The sequence below is a fragment of the Nerophis lumbriciformis genome, linkage group LG11 (genome assembly GCF_033978685.3).
Source record: "Nerophis lumbriciformis linkage group LG11, RoL_Nlum_v2.1, whole genome shotgun sequence".
Classification (NCBI taxonomy): domain Eukaryota; kingdom Metazoa; phylum Chordata; class Actinopteri; order Syngnathiformes; family Syngnathidae; genus Nerophis; species Nerophis lumbriciformis.
Window position 1 is genome coordinate 12904537 of NC_084558.2, and position 17016 is coordinate 12921552.

Genomic DNA, 17016 nt, shown 5'->3' on the forward strand with positions numbered 1-17016 from the left:
TCCGTAGTACTGATATTAATAACGTTCCGTCTACATTGCGTAGTATGCCTTAAAACATTTTGATCACATTTAGGAATTGATATAGGGGGGATCTTGAGATTATTTGCCTGGTGCTGCGATAGATTTAACGCTTCATAATTTGCCACCTCAGTAGAATGCATACCTCCTCATTATGTGAGTTGTGTATTCTTCTACGAGAAATGCTGTGTGCAGAAATTTTCCAGCCTGGCGATGGTTAGTTCTAGCTTAACTGACTCTTCACCCGGGCCAACAGGCACTGTAGTTGCCTGCGTCCGACCTTGCTCTAGTGTAGTTAGTCAAATGTGACTCAAACATTGATCTATATTCTTAGGAAGAGTGATGGCACCTTCCCGGTTAGGGTGAAGGCCATCCCTCATCAGCAAGTACAGTTTGCCCCAGAAAGAGGCCCAATTATCAATGTACGTTAGTCCCTGTTCTCTACAAAAACGAGCCAGCCACTTGTTAAGCGAGACTAATCTGCTATACCTCTCATCATTGCCTCTCGCGGGCAGAGGGCCTCGATGCCGAGACATCTTTCTAGCGAGATTACAAGTCCGAGTTATGTTCCTCTTTGTAATCAGGAAGGGTGAACCATCAGGAATCTACTGGCGCTGAGTGAACAGACTGAAGAGCTTAAGTAGTCAGGAGGAAATGGGTATCAGGTGTGCCCAAAGGTGGCTCCGACACGTGACCAAAAAAGCAGACAGGCGGCAGCAGAGCTGCCAGATCATGACAGAGACAATATATTAACAAAATAAACACATCAACATATCTGTTTTTGTCTTAAATTTTAATACACAGTTGTACCTCAACTCAGCGATGGAGCTCTTATCTCAAAACACTTGTATCGCAAATCAACGTTTCCCGATTGAAATTAATTTAAATTGATTAATTAATTGGTGCTTGCCCCGCCCTCCTAAAAAACCCCACAATTGTAACATGGAACATGCTTTTTAAAAAGAAAAACTAACTTTTAGATCAGATATATTGTAGGGCTGGGCGATATTGCCTTTTTTTAATATTGCGATATTTTAAGGCCATATACACGATATATGCCTTAGCCTTGAATGAACACTTGATGCATATATTCACAGCAGTATGATGATTCTATGTCCATCCATCCATCCATCCATTTTCTACCGCTTATTCCCTTTGGGGTCGCGGGGGGCGCTGGAGCCTATCTCACTCTGGACAAGTCGCCACCTCATCGCAGGGCCAACACAGATAGACAGACAACATTGACACTCACATTCACACACTAGGGCCAATTTAGTGTTGCCAATCAACCTATCCCCAGGTGCATGTCTTTGGAGGTGGGAGGAAGCCGGAGTACCCGGAGGGAACCCACGCAGTCACGGGGAGGACATGCAAACTCCACACAGAAAGATCCCGAGCTCGGGATTGAACCCAAGACTACTCAGGACCTTCGTATTGTGAGGCAGATGCACTAGCCCCTCTTCCACCGTGCTGCCTATGTGTCTACATTAAAACATTCTTGTTCATACTGCATTAATGTATGCTACTTTTAAACTTTCATGCAGAGAAGGAAATCACAACTAAAAAAATCACTATTTTTTTAATACGGTGTTGATCTGGAAATGTTTGCCTCGGCATTTTGATGGTGTGGGCGTGTGGCACCAAACTGAGATGTTGATGTGCGGAGTAAGCCCTCTTCATTGTCTAGCGGGTGACTTTTCAAATGATGCTACATATTAGCAGTGTAGCTGAGTGTCCTGGGTTCGCCTATACAGTGTACTTATCTAATAAAATAATAAACGGGAGACATTAGAGCAGGTTCGGTTGCCACCGCTTCTTTATTGTCAACATCACACACCTCCTTCCACAACCACACACACCCTACGTCACAGCCCTACGGCAACAACTCTGGAGGGACAAAACTTCTCCTTACTAACACACTCCGGTAACTTGGGACACCCTGAACTGTTTGTTACAGCAGTAATGCTACTTTTTATAGCAACGCTTTTGCCCCACACTTGACAAATTACGGTTGTCTGTTCGACATCTTCCCACTTGAAGCCAAACCACTGCCAGACGATGAACCCCCTGCTGTTTTTCTTGGGAATTAATTATTCCTCCATTTGTTACCAGATTCGCACCTTCTTTCTCTCGTATTAGCGCTCGCACCACTCCGCTAGCATCACAGCTAACGTTAGCCATGCTGCTACCTCTCTGCTCGGGGAGGGCGTATACGTATGTGACGTATGACGTGACGTGTGTAAGAAGGTGCGCTTGCTGTCTGTGAGAAGGAGAGAGCGAGGAGAGCCTGTAGTGTAATGCCCGCAGCTAAAAACAACTGTGTGAGAACATATACTCGATATCACGATATCGTCATTTTCTATATCGCACAGAGACAAACCCGCGATGTATCGATATATCGCCCAGCCCTAATATATTGTATAAAATAATACAATCAAATGTACTACTAACAACTGCAGTAGTTTTATGAAGTAATGTAATAATTAGGTACTGCATTTACCTTGGAAAGTGGACTTCTACGGTATCACCTTCCAGCTGCTTCCCCATCAAACACACCATCAGCACTTTTCTATATTTTCATGGATAAATATTCGCCGGATTTCAAATTTTTACTTGCAATTTAAAGCATTACAATTAGCCAAGAGACAGCTCTTATTTCAAAACACTCTTAAGTTGGGGCACTCTTAACTGTATATGTAAATATATGGGGCTGTGGTTAGAGTGTTGGCCTCACAGTAAAAAGATTGAGGCTTCGAACCTCCGTCTGGGTGCCAATTATTTTTCAAATCCATCCCAAGCTCTCTTCTGTGTCTTGCAGCTGTGTTCTCCACCTACCTGAACCTGTGTCGCTCCCTGCGCTTTGACGACAAGCCGGACTATTCTTACCTGAGGCAGCTCTTCAGGAACCTTTTCCACAGACAGGGCTTCTCTTATGACTATGTCTTTGATTGGAGCATGCTGAAATTTGTGAGTGGGACAATTTTAAGTTTACGCTGGCCAGCTGTGGTTTTCACACTTCCACTGTGTTCCAGGGGGCCAGCAGGACAACAGAGGATGGAGACAAGGACCGTAAGGAGGAAAAAGAAGATGAAGAGCGAGCAGGCGCAGGTGGCCGAGCTTTGCCATCTGGACCCAAACCTTCAGCGGCTAACCGAGTCAAGAATGAAGCGGACGTACTTCCGTCTAAAGCGGTCGCACGCGGGGTCCAGCAGTCAGGTAGGAAACAACAATCCCATGTGTCAATGTTGCTCATATTTTTTGTTATTAGTGTGTACAAACACAGACACACACACACTAGGCCACTTGTACCATGCTTGGGCCACACTTCCCCTCCATTAGCACGGCACAATTAAAACAAGTACTAAAACCCTTATTGTATTGCAATCGCTCCTCCCAGGTCCTTAATGATAACCAACACAATTCATAAATTACAATGACTCAAAATAATCCGAAAGTTCAACCCACAGCACGCTTGCTCACCCGCAACTACTTCCATATGCGTAATGATTAATGCGATCGCTCCACTCGCTGGCGGCCACCTTGCACAATAAAGATAATCAAAAGTAGACTGGAAATAATCCACAAAATCAGGCAAAATGCAGTAACACAGCAGATTAGATGCGACGGGACAGGAAAACAGGCCATTGGAGGCCACGTCCGGCACGGTACAAATGGCTTAAGTATGAGTACGCCCTTAATTGCAGGTGTTTGCGTGCAGGTAATCGCTCTCCTCAGGTGGGCCGAGCAGAACGAGTAGAGCGAGAGCGCAAAGTCGCCATGAGGCTTCATCGCGGTGCCCCCGCCAACCTGTCCTCGGGTGACCTCTCAGCGCGCCTCGACCAGTCACGCATCACGCCATCGCAGGTATGATGAGTCATGTAGCCTGGAAAAGTTCAAACTAGAACGGCCCTCCACTAGAGACCAAGGCCAAATATGTCCAATATGTCTATAGTTAACTTTTGTCAACACAGCGCCATCCATTGGGGCCGGTGGCTTTTTGTCCAACTCAAATTCATCGATCCATCCATCTATCTATGAAAGTTCTTTAATAATTGAGAATTAGTAAATAAATAAGTAAAAAATAGATAACACATTTATTTATTTTTTAAGTATCAAATTCATCATTGATTTTACCCAAAACGCGTTATGAAAAAAATCATAGATGTGTATTTGATCGATTATTTATCAGTACATAGCCGCACATTTACGGGTTACGTTTCAAGACACCCCAGAAATGGCGAAAAACTAACCCAACTTGACCCATCAAAAGCCTTAATTGTGCCTATTTTTTATACTCTAAACCCGATGATGTTTTTCTCACAGTTTTTCTCACAGACTTTTGTACATTAAGAAACAAGTACAGTATAAATTCGTTCCTCGCTACATTGCGCTTCAAGTATTGCGGCTTTACCATAGATTGGGTTTTTTGGATATTGTTTATTTATTCAAAGCATATATTTGTCTTAAATTAAGCATTTTAAACATAAAAATAGCTAATTAAAGTACCGGTACAAATATCGTATTGGCCACTACAGGAGACCAAACCAATCAGAGCGTGCTGTTCAGTATCCTGGCCACTGATTGGCTCAGGTTCAGCCATCATTACTATATTGCATTAAAATATTGTAAAGGTGACTGAAGGGTGTTAAATCATGTCTAAAGGGCTCTCATAATGTTAAAAAATGAATTTAGAAGGTAATCAACCGGTTTTGTTATGCTCTAGCTATGAAAATGTTTGATTAATAATTAATGATTCCCACTTCACGGGAATGACATTTATCGCTGTCATGTCTGAACCAATAAACCAACAGTATTGGACTTACTGTAAAAAAAGAAAAGAAAAAAAGTGCAGTTACACATCTTTGCAAGCATCTTCCTAAATTGACTACAACACTGTTTGTTTCCCTGTAGATAGCGCCATCAAATCACTTTCTCATTAGTTACCATTAGGAATACTAACACTTACCATTTCAGCAGATACAATTATTCCCAGGTATAATTATTATTATTACAAACCCCGTTTCCATATGAGTTGGGAAATTGTGTTAGATGTAAATATAAACGGAATACAATGATTTGCAAATCATTTTCAACCCATATTCAATTGAATATGCTACAAAGACAACATATCGTGACGCATGTTTGGAGAGGACGCTGGCGTCTCGCTTGTTCGCCGCTTCTCCTTCCTTAGCCTTAGTTTTAGTTTTTATGCGACTTAGTATCTTTTTTGTTTTGTTTTGTTTTATATTAAGTGTGTATTAAATGACAGATGTTTCACTCACCCGCTGGCTCCACTGACTCTCCTGGCTACCATCGCCCTGCAACAACCTGCCAATACGAGCTGTTTCCCGGATTGCGGACTGCACCGCGGATAGCCCTCCTGCCTACCCGCCAACTGTCTGGTTGGCTGGCGGCTTCAGGGCTAGCCGGCAACATCAGTGTAGATCCCTGGTTAGCTGGCGGCTTCAGGGCTAGCCGATAACCAGCATCAGCAGCGCAGCTCCCTGGTTAGCTGGCGGCTAATTAGCCACCGCTCCGTAGCTGGTGGCTAACAGCTAGCCAGCCTCCAGCCACCCTGCCCTGGCAGCAACAACACGCTGCCAGCGCGGGTCCCTCCCGCAAATCACGGACCGCTGTCCCTTCACCAACTCCTCTCTCCTCTCCTCTGTCATGCTGTGGATCATCGCGTTGTGCCTGTCTCTCCATCTGTGGCCAACAAGTGTGCGGCCGTCGGCCAACGATCCCAGGCTAACATCCACCACTGCAAGCATGCTACTCAAATACTCCGCTCTGCAACTCCTCAAACTCAACAAACACATCACCATACCTCCAGACATCACAGCAACCATCAAAACACACAGACTGTTTCGCCGACCCAGATACATCCACAGAAGCTCCCGTAGAAAGTTTATTTACTCCCGGACTGAACAACACTGCATCCCATCACTCTGGTCACGCAACCGATCCACCCCCAGTGGCGTCACAGTCATCACAATAACAAACCACACGTGCGCTCCGCCTATCTGCAACCGTTGACCAAAGCTCCCCCACCCATCCAACTTCACCCATCCCTCAAATTCGCTCTGCTCAATACCCGCTCACTTAATAAAAAAGGACCAATACTCAGTGAATTCATAACTGACAACAATATAGACTTTTTTAGCATAACCGAAACCTGGCAAAAACCACTGGAATACATTCACCTCAACAGAGCTACACCCCCAGGATACACCTACATGGATAAACCACGTGACGGTCCTGGTGGTGGTATAGCTACAATATACCGCCAACACTTGAAACCCACTGCTGTAACCATCACAACCCCCTCCTCCTTTGAGCACCAGTCATTCAAGCTGCCTGGCCCCAAACCCCTGGTCACTGCAATCATCTACCGCCCCCCCAAACCCAACTCTGCATTCCTTTCCGATCTCTCTGAATTTCTCACCCAACTCTGTGCCATTTCACCTTCAGTCATCCTACTGGGAGATTTCAACATTCATGTCGACTCCACCACCTGCAAAACTGCCACTGAATTTCTGGACATTCTCAACTCATTTAATATCACTCAACACGTTGACTTCCCCACCCACAAAAAAGGACACACCCTGGACTTAATTTGCACCATTGGACTCTCCATCAGCAACCTCACCAGCTTCAACCTCACAGACATCCTCTCAGACCACCTGGCCCTCACCCTGGACATAGACATCCCCACCCCCCTTATCAAGCAGCAACGCTCCATATCATACCGGAACATGAAATCAATCCACCCCCCCTCTCTTTCTGCCCTACTGACTGACACCACCTCCGATCACACCCTCACTTTGAACGCCTCCCCCACTGAACTGGTTAACAGCTACAACAGCGCACTCTCCTCCTGTCTCAATCAACTCGCCCCAATAAAAACCAAAACTGTCTCCTACACCCACACCGCCCCCTGGTACACTGACCACCTCCGTCACCTAAAAGCCAAGGGCCGGCAGCTTGAACGGCTCTCAAAGAAAACCGGTCTCACTGTTCACCTGGACATCTACACACTACACCAACAGGAATACAGAGATGCCCTCAACAATGCACGCACTTCCCACTACTCCTCCGTCATACAATCTGGCAGTAACAACCCCAAGATACTCTTCTCTACCGTAAGCAAACTCCTCAAACCCATGAACACCACCACCACCTCATTCACCACCAGCAAATGTGAAGAATCTTTATCATTTTTTCAATCAAAAATCAACACCATCCACTCTGAACTGGCCGCCTCCTCTCCCACCTTCTCCACTACCCCTGATCATGCCCCCCCTTTACTCTCCAACCACCCACTCAACTTCTTCTCCGAAATCACCACAACTGACCTATCCTCCATAACTTCTGGTATGAAAGCCTCCACCTGCATCCTCGACCCAATCCCATCCACTTTAGTCATAGCCTGCCTCCCCTCACGCTCACCTCTCATCACCACTATAATTAACTCCTCCCTATCCACTGGCTCTGTCCCTCCTGCCCTCAGGCTGGCTGCTATCACCCCCATCCTCAAGAAACCCGGTCTCGACCCCAACTCCCCCAACAACTACAGGCCCATCTCCAACCTCCCCTTCCTCTCTAAAATTCTCGAACGTGCAGTTGCCTCCCAAATCAAATCCCACCTTCACCACAATAACCTATACGAAAAGTTCCAATCCGGCTTCCGCTCACTCCACAGCACAGAAACTGCCCTCCTCAAGGTCACCAATGACATCCTCCTCTCCGCCGACTCTGGTTCCCTCTCCATCCTCATCCTCCTCGACCTCAGTTCTGCCTTCGACACCATCAACCACTCCATCCTCCTAACACGCCTCCACTCCTCCCTTGGTTTATCCGGCACTGCCCTCTCCTGGATGAAATCCTACCTCTCTGACCGTCAGCAATTCATCTCAACCAACAACTGCACCTCCTCCACTGCCCCAGTCACCCACGGCGTCCCCCAGGGCTCAGTACTTGGCCCCCTACTCTTCACCATCTACCTCCTACCCCTCGGTCAGATCCTCCGACACCACGGCCTTCAATTTCACTGCTATGCCGACGACACACAACTATACATTTCCACCACGACCATCACCACAGCCACCCACTCCACCCTCACCACCTGCGTCACAGACATAAAAACCTGGATGCAAAAAAACTTTCTAAAACTCAACTGCAACAAATCTGAAATAATTATCATTGGCCCCGACTCCCTCACTCGCTCCACTCAGGACTTTTCATTAAACATCGACGGCTCCCTTGTCACTACCTCCACCCACATCCGCAATCTAGGTGTAATTTTCGACCCTACCCTTTCACTCCTCCCCCACGTAAACCACATCACCAAAACTGCATTCTTCCACCTCAGAAACATTGCCCGTCTCCGGCCCTCCCTCACATCCTCTGCTGCCGAAACCCTCATCCACGCCTTCATCTCATCCCGGCTAGACTACTGCAACAGCATCCTCTACGGCATCACCTCCAAAACCCTCAAGAAACTGCAATACGTCCAGAACTCTGCTGCCCGCCTGCTCACCGGAACCCGCTCCAGAGAGCACATCACACCTGTCCTTCATGACCTCCACTGGCTGCCTGTCAAATACAGAATCACCTTTAAAATACTCCTCACCACCTACAAGGCACTCCATAACCTGGCACCACCCTACCTCTCTGACCTCCTCCAGCCACACGTCCCATCCCGTTCCCTCAGGTCTAGTGATGCCGGCCTCCTTGAGGTCCCCAAGACCAGGCGCCGAACCTGGGGCGACAGGGCCTTCTCCGTGGCTGCCCCCTCTCTCTGGAACGCTCTCCCCAGGCACATCAGAGATGCCCCCTCCCTCCCTACCTTCAAAGCCACCCTAAAAACTCACCTCTTCACATTAGCCTTTCCAAACTGACCCTGCCCTAGGTGTCTCTTATTTATTTATTTATTTTTATTTATTTATTTTATTTTATTTTTTATTTATTTATTTTTTTCTAATAAAGTTGTTTTTATCCCCCCCCCCCACACACACACACACATGTAAAGCGACTTTGGGTATTTAGAAAAGCGCTATATAAATCCCAGGTATTATTATTATTCCGGGAGTGCAGGGGGGCCAGGAATCTATTGAATATTTCTTTTAGACAATTTCCTATTTATGAGAAACATGGCCAGGATTAGCATCACAGCTCATGTGAAATGTTTACTATCCATTTGCCAAACAACTTATTCCCCTGTTGCTATCGTCAAGTAGACATCAGGAGCCTATGTCAGTGCCTGGTTACACACTGTTGTGGAATGACATCCCACTACTGCATAAAAAAATGTCACAAGTCAACCAACATGGTTGTGTTGGTTATTTTAACCTAACGAGCACATTAAAACTGACAAGTGTTAAGTTTTATAACGGTCAGAACTGACTTCATTTTTTCTACTATCAAATTCTGAAGGTAGTCTCAAATAAACACCACTCTGTGAAGGCTCGCTATCGTTTCCGTTTATACTGTCCAGAGCCACAGTTTGCATACGCAAAACATGATGCTTTTTTTTTTTATACACAACAAAGTTACATTCTGGATAAACCAAGTTAGTTACCTTGTTTTCGTGCTTTCTTGACTAACCTGTCATTGTCTCCTTCACCTCCAGGTCAGTGTGCCCTTTGAACATCTGGCAAAGTGAGTTCTTCTCAACTGGCCTGCTGGTCAGAGGCAGGTATACTATTAATCCCCCTGCCACGCACACACACACACGCACACACATACATACAATAGGTGTGTAAGTCAATAAACAGTCACTTTTAATACGCAGGCAGGGAATAGTACTAGACATTTGAAGTTAGTGTTGGGCTTAGGTATCATGACATGCCTGTTGATATTGTTTCACTCCAGTCCTATAGGTGGTGCTAAAGTACATTACAAAGATACACTAACTGCTTCATACATACTGCAGGGGTGTCCAAACTTTTTCCACCAAGGGACATACTAAAAAAAATCAAAGGATGTAGGTTTTTTCTTTTTTTTTGTGGTTAAAAAAAGCTAAGAAAAACTTTGGAATATACATTTAAAGACCATTTTTCTAGTTATTTGTATTAAGATGTCAGCCTTTTCTCATTACATTGTGCCCCTTTGCGCTAGGTTTCGCATTTATGCTGATTTTTCTTAAAAATGTTATTTCCATAATGTGTCACGGGCCAATAACACTCTAACTGTGGGCCGCACTTTGTATTGTTCACTTTTTTTAACCACAATATTTTATGATCATTAGACAACAGATGTGCTGTAGTAAATCCCTAACTTTTTTAGATTTAGTGTCCAAAGGTCTATCTCTAACCATGACATACCAGTTTCATTACAAATACAGTAGTACCTTAACTTATGAACTCAATTGGTTCTGTCACTGTGACAGAGCTGTTATAGGGGAACTGCACTTTTATTGGAATTTTGCCTATCCTTATGTAAGACAAGAACACATATGTGTTTCTTTTTTTATCTCTTCTAACTAGCAAATAAATGCGAGTAAAAGTCTGCTTACATTAGAGCTTATGGGAGTTGCTCTATTCTGCCCATAAAGCGCTTAGAAAACATCCAAACACTTCCATCAAGGTTTTATACATTAGGGGTGTATCAATTGATTCATATATTGATAGATCAATTTATATTCCTAAATTTCAAGTATATTGATCTGTGCTTGGCAAGTTTGCCTTCCAAAAGATAGGTATCGATCCAAGATCGTTTTAAAAGGGAAATGATTGATTTCATCAAAACAAGGAAAAGGAAAACTTTGGATTTAAGAACGGCAGACATTATATGAAGTTTATCAGTTGTAAAAATAAGGACGTTAAACGTTAAAGTCTATTTTCCCGTCTGTGGTGTCATCAAACCAAAAATGGCGGATAACTAACGTGGTCGAGAAAGGTCATAACAAACGCTGACGGCACAAGACAAAAGTGTAATATCTGTGACGTGTGTCTGTGTGCCCTTAAGAGGTGGTGCTGTTGTGTGTGATGTGTGCGAGAGCGGCAGAGTGAACAGACTTGCTGGAGTTTGTGGGTGTCTTTGTGTCGAGTGTCTAAACGTGACTTGTGGCGAACAGCAGCTCTTGTATATTTGTCTTTTGACTCCCTGAGTTTGTTACCGCTTGTTAAGAAAGTTTCTGAGAGTACGGTATATCTCAGACTGTGTCTCTGCCTCGCCACTGTGGGGCATTACAATATCATAACTTTCAGCTACAGCACGATTGCAAAAGCCGCAACAAATACAAACGACACAACACAATGATAAAGACGAGACCGACAAAGCGGAAGTGACAATTACGGCGACGCACCAACTTCCGAAACACAAGGAGAAATCATTTCATGAGGAAGAAAGAAATAAAATAGATAGATGAAGGAGTTTATGGAAATTAGGGAGCGAGGGACCAACATCATCAACAGGGATGAGGGAACATATATGCTTCCACACACCTAGGACGCTGTCCTTCATCGGCAACGTCAGGTCGGAGAACAAATACTGTATGGCCGGGTCGGGGAACTTATTTAGCAGGTAAATCTACTGTTAAAATGTTGGTTACTGTACTTTCACGGAAAATTACTTCAATGTTGAAAATGTGAGTAGAAAAGGTTTATTCTTGTTAATTCAACCTAAAGTGTTGGTTGCACTTTATTCAAATAAGATGTGAATGTATTGGTCATTAATTGTTGTTTACTTGCTTGTTTGTATCCATAATTCATCCATCCATCCATTTTCTACCGCTTATTCCCTTTGGGGTCGCGGGGGGCGCTGGAGCCTATCTCAGCTACAATCGGGCGGAAGGCGCATACACCCTGGACAAGTCGCCACCTCATCGCAGGGCCAACACAGATAGACAGACAACATTCACACTCACATCCACACACTAGGGCCAATTTAGTGTTGCCAATCAACTTATCCCCAGGTGCATGTCTTTGGAGGTGGGAGGAAGCCGGAGTACCCGGAGGGAACCCACGCAGTCACGGGGAGGACATGCAAACTCCACACAGAAAGATCCCGAGCCCGGGATTGAACCCAAGACTACTCAGGACCTTCGTATTGTGAGGCAGATGCACTAACCCCTCTGCCACCGTGAATCCCATCCATAATTCATTTATACATAATTATCTTACAAGAAATAACAGGAATATAAGAAATTTCACCTGTAGTGTCCAGTGTCCACTATTTATTTCAGTCACACTGTTTTTTGGGGGTTTTTTTGGCTAAAAAGTTACTTAATAATTTCAACTCAATGAATCTAGCCGTATCGGTCTAAAAAAATTAGATCGTAATTACGTATTCTGTCCATTTAAAGCATTCAGCGGCATATTAATTTCAGAAATGCATCTCGACGTTTGCTTTTTCCTTCCAACATCATCACTGATTACTACTCATGCAGACTTCATGAGAGACAACAAACACAATAAAACATCATACTGTACAATGTCTGCTGTTACTGGGATGCCGACTATTTGGATGTTGATATAGTCCCGTTTAGATGAAGAATGACCTATAATCCTTGCAAAAAAAGAGGGTGGAACCAAGCATTTTTTGGGGTCTTTTTCGCCATTTGTGGGTCTGAATTGGCTGTCATATTTGACCAACTTCTCGGATTATGTGCTCTTCATTTTACCATCAAGATGAGAGGCATGATTATAATACATTATAATCTACAATAAACTTTCACGAGCTCCGATGCAAAATAGCAGCTCACCATCTGATAACGTCAATACAGCAGCATAAGAAAGTAACCTCTCTGTGACAATGTGCTGCTAAAAATAGGCCCTTAACGTTAACACTTACAATAACAATATCATTAATACTTGGTTAATATTCAGGTCACCAAATGTAAATGGAGTATTGTTGGCAGTTTTGTGATGGTTATTTATTGGGTTTTATTGGCGGAATAGAGGATCTCCCATTGACTCCATTGTAAGCAGACTTTAATTTCTCTTTATTTACGAGTTAAAATGCATTGAAAAAATATGTGGGTTCTTGTATCTCATAAAGATTGTGAAATATAGGCAACATTCCAAAATATGTGCAGTTCCCACTTAATTCAAAACACTTGTATCGCAAATCACCCTCTCCCATTGAAATACATTGAAATCAATTAAATAAGTGGATGAACCCCCCCACTCGCTCCCCAAAACAGAACATTTTTAAATGTAACATGCCTTTTTAAAAGGAAAAATAAACTTTGAGATGAGAAAAATGTAGAAAAACAATACAATATAATGTACAACAAACAACTGCAGTAATTTTATGAAGTAAAGTAATAATAAAGTACAGATAGGAGATACCACAGGTAAATTTGGAGGGTTGACTTCTTTCTACGGTATCTCCCTCCAGCTGCTTGCTGTGAAACACCATCCGCAGACACTCCATCTGCAGCTTTTCCATATTTTCATGGATAAATGTCATCTTATTTTAACACTCTTTGTTGGCGTTATTCTCAATCTGCTTCAGTATGGTGCAGACCAGAAAGTGATATACACAAATTTGCGACACACTAGGTCATGTTTTTGATTATTTATTTCTTTAATCCAACGAATATCGTAATTTTCTTCTTCTCAGTACTGTCTTTTTGCAGTCACTTTCTTCTTTCACATGGTTGAAGAACCAAGACATGTCAATCTCTAGCTACAAGCTGATATGATGCTTATATGTCCAATTTTTGCTTGTACCTTAAATCATAAGACAGCTCTTATCTCAAACCTCAACCCTTAATTCGGGACACTCTTAAGTTAAGGTACCACTGTAGTCTACACAAATAAAAGTATTAGTTATGGCCAAACAGGTATATTTATTGTACTCCTTGTGTTTTTTTCATGATCCCCCAGCGGCTGCAGGGAATCAACTACTCCTTGCTTTTCAAATGCATGAATGAAGGCATGAGTGAGTGGAGGAGCAAGAAGATGGTGCATTTCAGGCGCTTGAAAGGGGTATAAATGGCGCCCATGTGTGAAGATTGGTAACCAGACGGAGCGGAAGTAATGCTTCAATGATGGAAACCAGTTGGGCCAAAATAAAAACTTTACTACTGGCCAGTGCTGTTTGTAGGGTGCAGTTTGGACAAGTAAAGTGACAATGAAGTAACTGACGGATGTTTACCAATAATCACCGATCCATCCATCCAGAGGCTCAACTTGCAAAACAAAATATCAAATGCACAAACTTTCAGGTTTCCGTGGTTTACAGCTGTAATAAACTACAATCTAATTGCTAATGTTAAGGAGTTAAATATGCTGCATATTCATTTCTCAAATATAACAACCGATGTGACAGTCAGAGATGTATAATTTGTGTATTTAGGCGTTTCTTAGAAATAGTCCAAAATGTCTGTCTGTGTTGTCATTGTAATTGTTCATCCTTCTGCTTTGCCTCTCAGACCAAAATACAAAATACAGGAGGGATTATTACTTAGATGAATTACCCATAAATTTCAGATTGATAACATTTTGTCTTCTGTGAGAGAGAGGCTACACAAAGTGCAAAAGAGCGAATGTTATAACACCTTATCCCAGTGTGTAAATTGAAATATCATAGTGATGTATATGTTGTACATATAGTATAGTTTTGTTTTCTGCATAAAGTGAAATATGGCAATAACTATTTGCCAGAATGTACCAGATTAACATGTTTATCCCTTATGCAAGGAATCCCGGGGTATGAAGTCAGTTAGAAAGGAACTTATAAATGATGATGTCTTCTGCATTTCTTTACCATGCGTAAGTTTTGTTTCTATTTTTGTGTATACTTTCAAAATCATTAAAAAGAATACTGCACATGTTGACTTGTGATCACATTTATAAGTGGATTGAGATCCAGACAAATTTGAATGCATTAGTGCTTTCACACTTAGCAGTACTGTACAATGTGTCTGCAGTACCCGGATGTTGCACTTAATACAACCCACATATAAAAATAACATAGTTCAATAAAAAAAAAAAATATATATATATATATATATATATATACACCGGTATATATATATATATATATATATATATATATATATATATATATATATATATATATATATATATATATATATATATATAAATTATGTGTGTATATACAGTATGTATGAATATATGTATACAGTGTGTATATATATATATATATATGTATGTGTATATATTTGTCATACTTGCCAACCTTGACACCTCCGATTTCGGGGGGTGGGGGGCGTGGTCGGGGTGGGGCGTGGTTGGGGCCGTGGCTAAGAGGGGAGGAGTATATTTATAGCTAGAATTCACCAAGTCAAGTATTTCATATATATATATACAGCAGTGACGTGCGGTGAGGTTGATGGCTGGTGAGGCACTGACTTCATCACAGTCAGATTTACAAACATATGAACCCTAAAGAGTATCCTATTCACCATTTGATTGGCAGCAGTTAACGGGTTATGTTTAAAAGCTCATACCAGCATTCTTCCCTGCTTGGCACTCAGCATCAAGGGTTGGAATTGGGGGTTAAATCACCAAAAATGATTCCCGGGCGCGGCGCCGCTGCTACCCACTGCTCCCCTCACCTCCCAGGGGGTGAACAAGGGATGGGTCAAATGCAGAGGACACATTTCACCACACCTCATGTGTGTGACAATCATTGGTACTTTAACTTAACTTTAACTTTACACATACAAACTGTAGCACACAAAAAAGCACATTTCATAAAAAAAACGTTATTATGGTCTTACCTTTACTTATAAGTGCGGGAACAGTGGTGTTCGTGTTGGAGGAGTTGTGAATGAATGAAATATGAAATCCGTGCTGCAGTCTGCAGGTGTACCTAAGGTTGAGGCCCTGCGGTCGTTCACGGCTCCTCCGGCGCGAGCATTGTTGTTTTTATATATATATATATATATATATATATATATATATATATATATATATATATATATGTCTTAATAAGGTTATCCAAAAAATAGTGCTCGATACCGTAGTAGAGCGCAATATATGTATGTGTGGGGAAAAAAAATCACAAGACTATTTCATCTCTACAGGCCTGTTTCATGAGGGGGGGTACCCTCAATCGTCAGGAGATTTTAATGGGAGCATTCGCATACCATGGTTTATATAGGGCACAGAGTGGGTGGGTACAGGCTGGCCTAGGGGCGTGGTGATTGGCTCATGTGTTACCTAGGAGGTGTTTCCGTCTATGGCGGCATGTTGTTACAATTTCGCTGCGCTTGTTGAGGGATGACAGGTCTGGACGGTAAATAATAAACAGTTTCTCTTTCAAGCATAGGTTGCATCTTTTATTACCACTATTGTAAGGTGTGCTGGATGCAAGAATTTGCCATGTTATTGAATATTCAACATTATTGTCTTTGAGGTCCCAAATGTGTTTGCTGAGTTCTGTGGTATTTCGCAGGTTTTTGTTCCTGAAAGAAGCTTTGTGGTTGTTCCATCTGGTTTTGAATTCACCCTCGGTTAATCCTACATATGTGTCGGATGTGTTAATGTCCTTGCGTATTACCTTAGATTGGTAGACAACTGATGTTTGTAAGCACCCCCCGTTGAGAGGGCAATCAGGTTTCTTTCGACAGTTACATGCTTTGTTGGTTTTGGAGTCATTCTGACTGGGGGTCGACGGCTCATTTGCAATTGTTTTGTTGTGGTTTGAGATGATTTGTCGTATATTGTTCATGCAGCTGTAGCTCAATTTGATGTTGTTCTTGTTGAATACTTTTCTTAGGTTGTTGTCTTTGGGAAAGTGTTTGTCAATCAGATTGAGGAATTTGTGTCCAATGTTCGTTGAGACGTTTTTGCTGTATGGGGGGTTGTACCAGATGATGCCGCTTCGTTTTCTGTTCTTTTTTGGCTGGTTTCCTGGCGTGGGTTCATAGGTGAGGGTGAAATTGTATCCGCTTTCATCAAGGGCTTTTTGGTACGGGGGGGTTGCTTGGTCAAATTCAGCTTTGCTAGATGACAGCATCGATAGCCTTTTATTGATTCCGGTAGGTATTCTTTTCGTGGTGGTGGGTGGATGGTTGCT

General features: G+C 42.9%; 1 protein-coding gene across 4 annotated transcripts in view; it reads left to right on the plus strand.

Annotated features, from left to right (window-relative positions):
• Nucleotides 1-14804, plus strand: part of csnk1e (casein kinase 1, epsilon) — a 36127-nt gene extending 21323 nt beyond the window's left edge. The window contains exons 7-11 of one of the 4 annotated variants that reach the window (XM_061967319.2): nt 2837-2985; nt 3051-3234; nt 3737-3882; nt 9650-9715; nt 13854-14804. In XM_061967319.2, coding sequence (XP_061823303.1) covers nt 2837-2985; nt 3051-3234; nt 3737-3882; nt 9650-9682 — 512 coding nt within the window. In that variant the 3' untranslated portion in view covers nt 9683-9715; nt 13854-14804. The remainder of the gene's footprint in view (nt 1-2836; nt 2986-3050; nt 3235-3736; nt 3883-9649; nt 9716-13853) is intronic. The other 3 variants (XM_061967320.2, XM_061967322.2, XM_061967323.2) reach the window with 3 other exon arrangements.
• Nucleotides 14805-17016: the final 2212 nt, after the last annotated feature.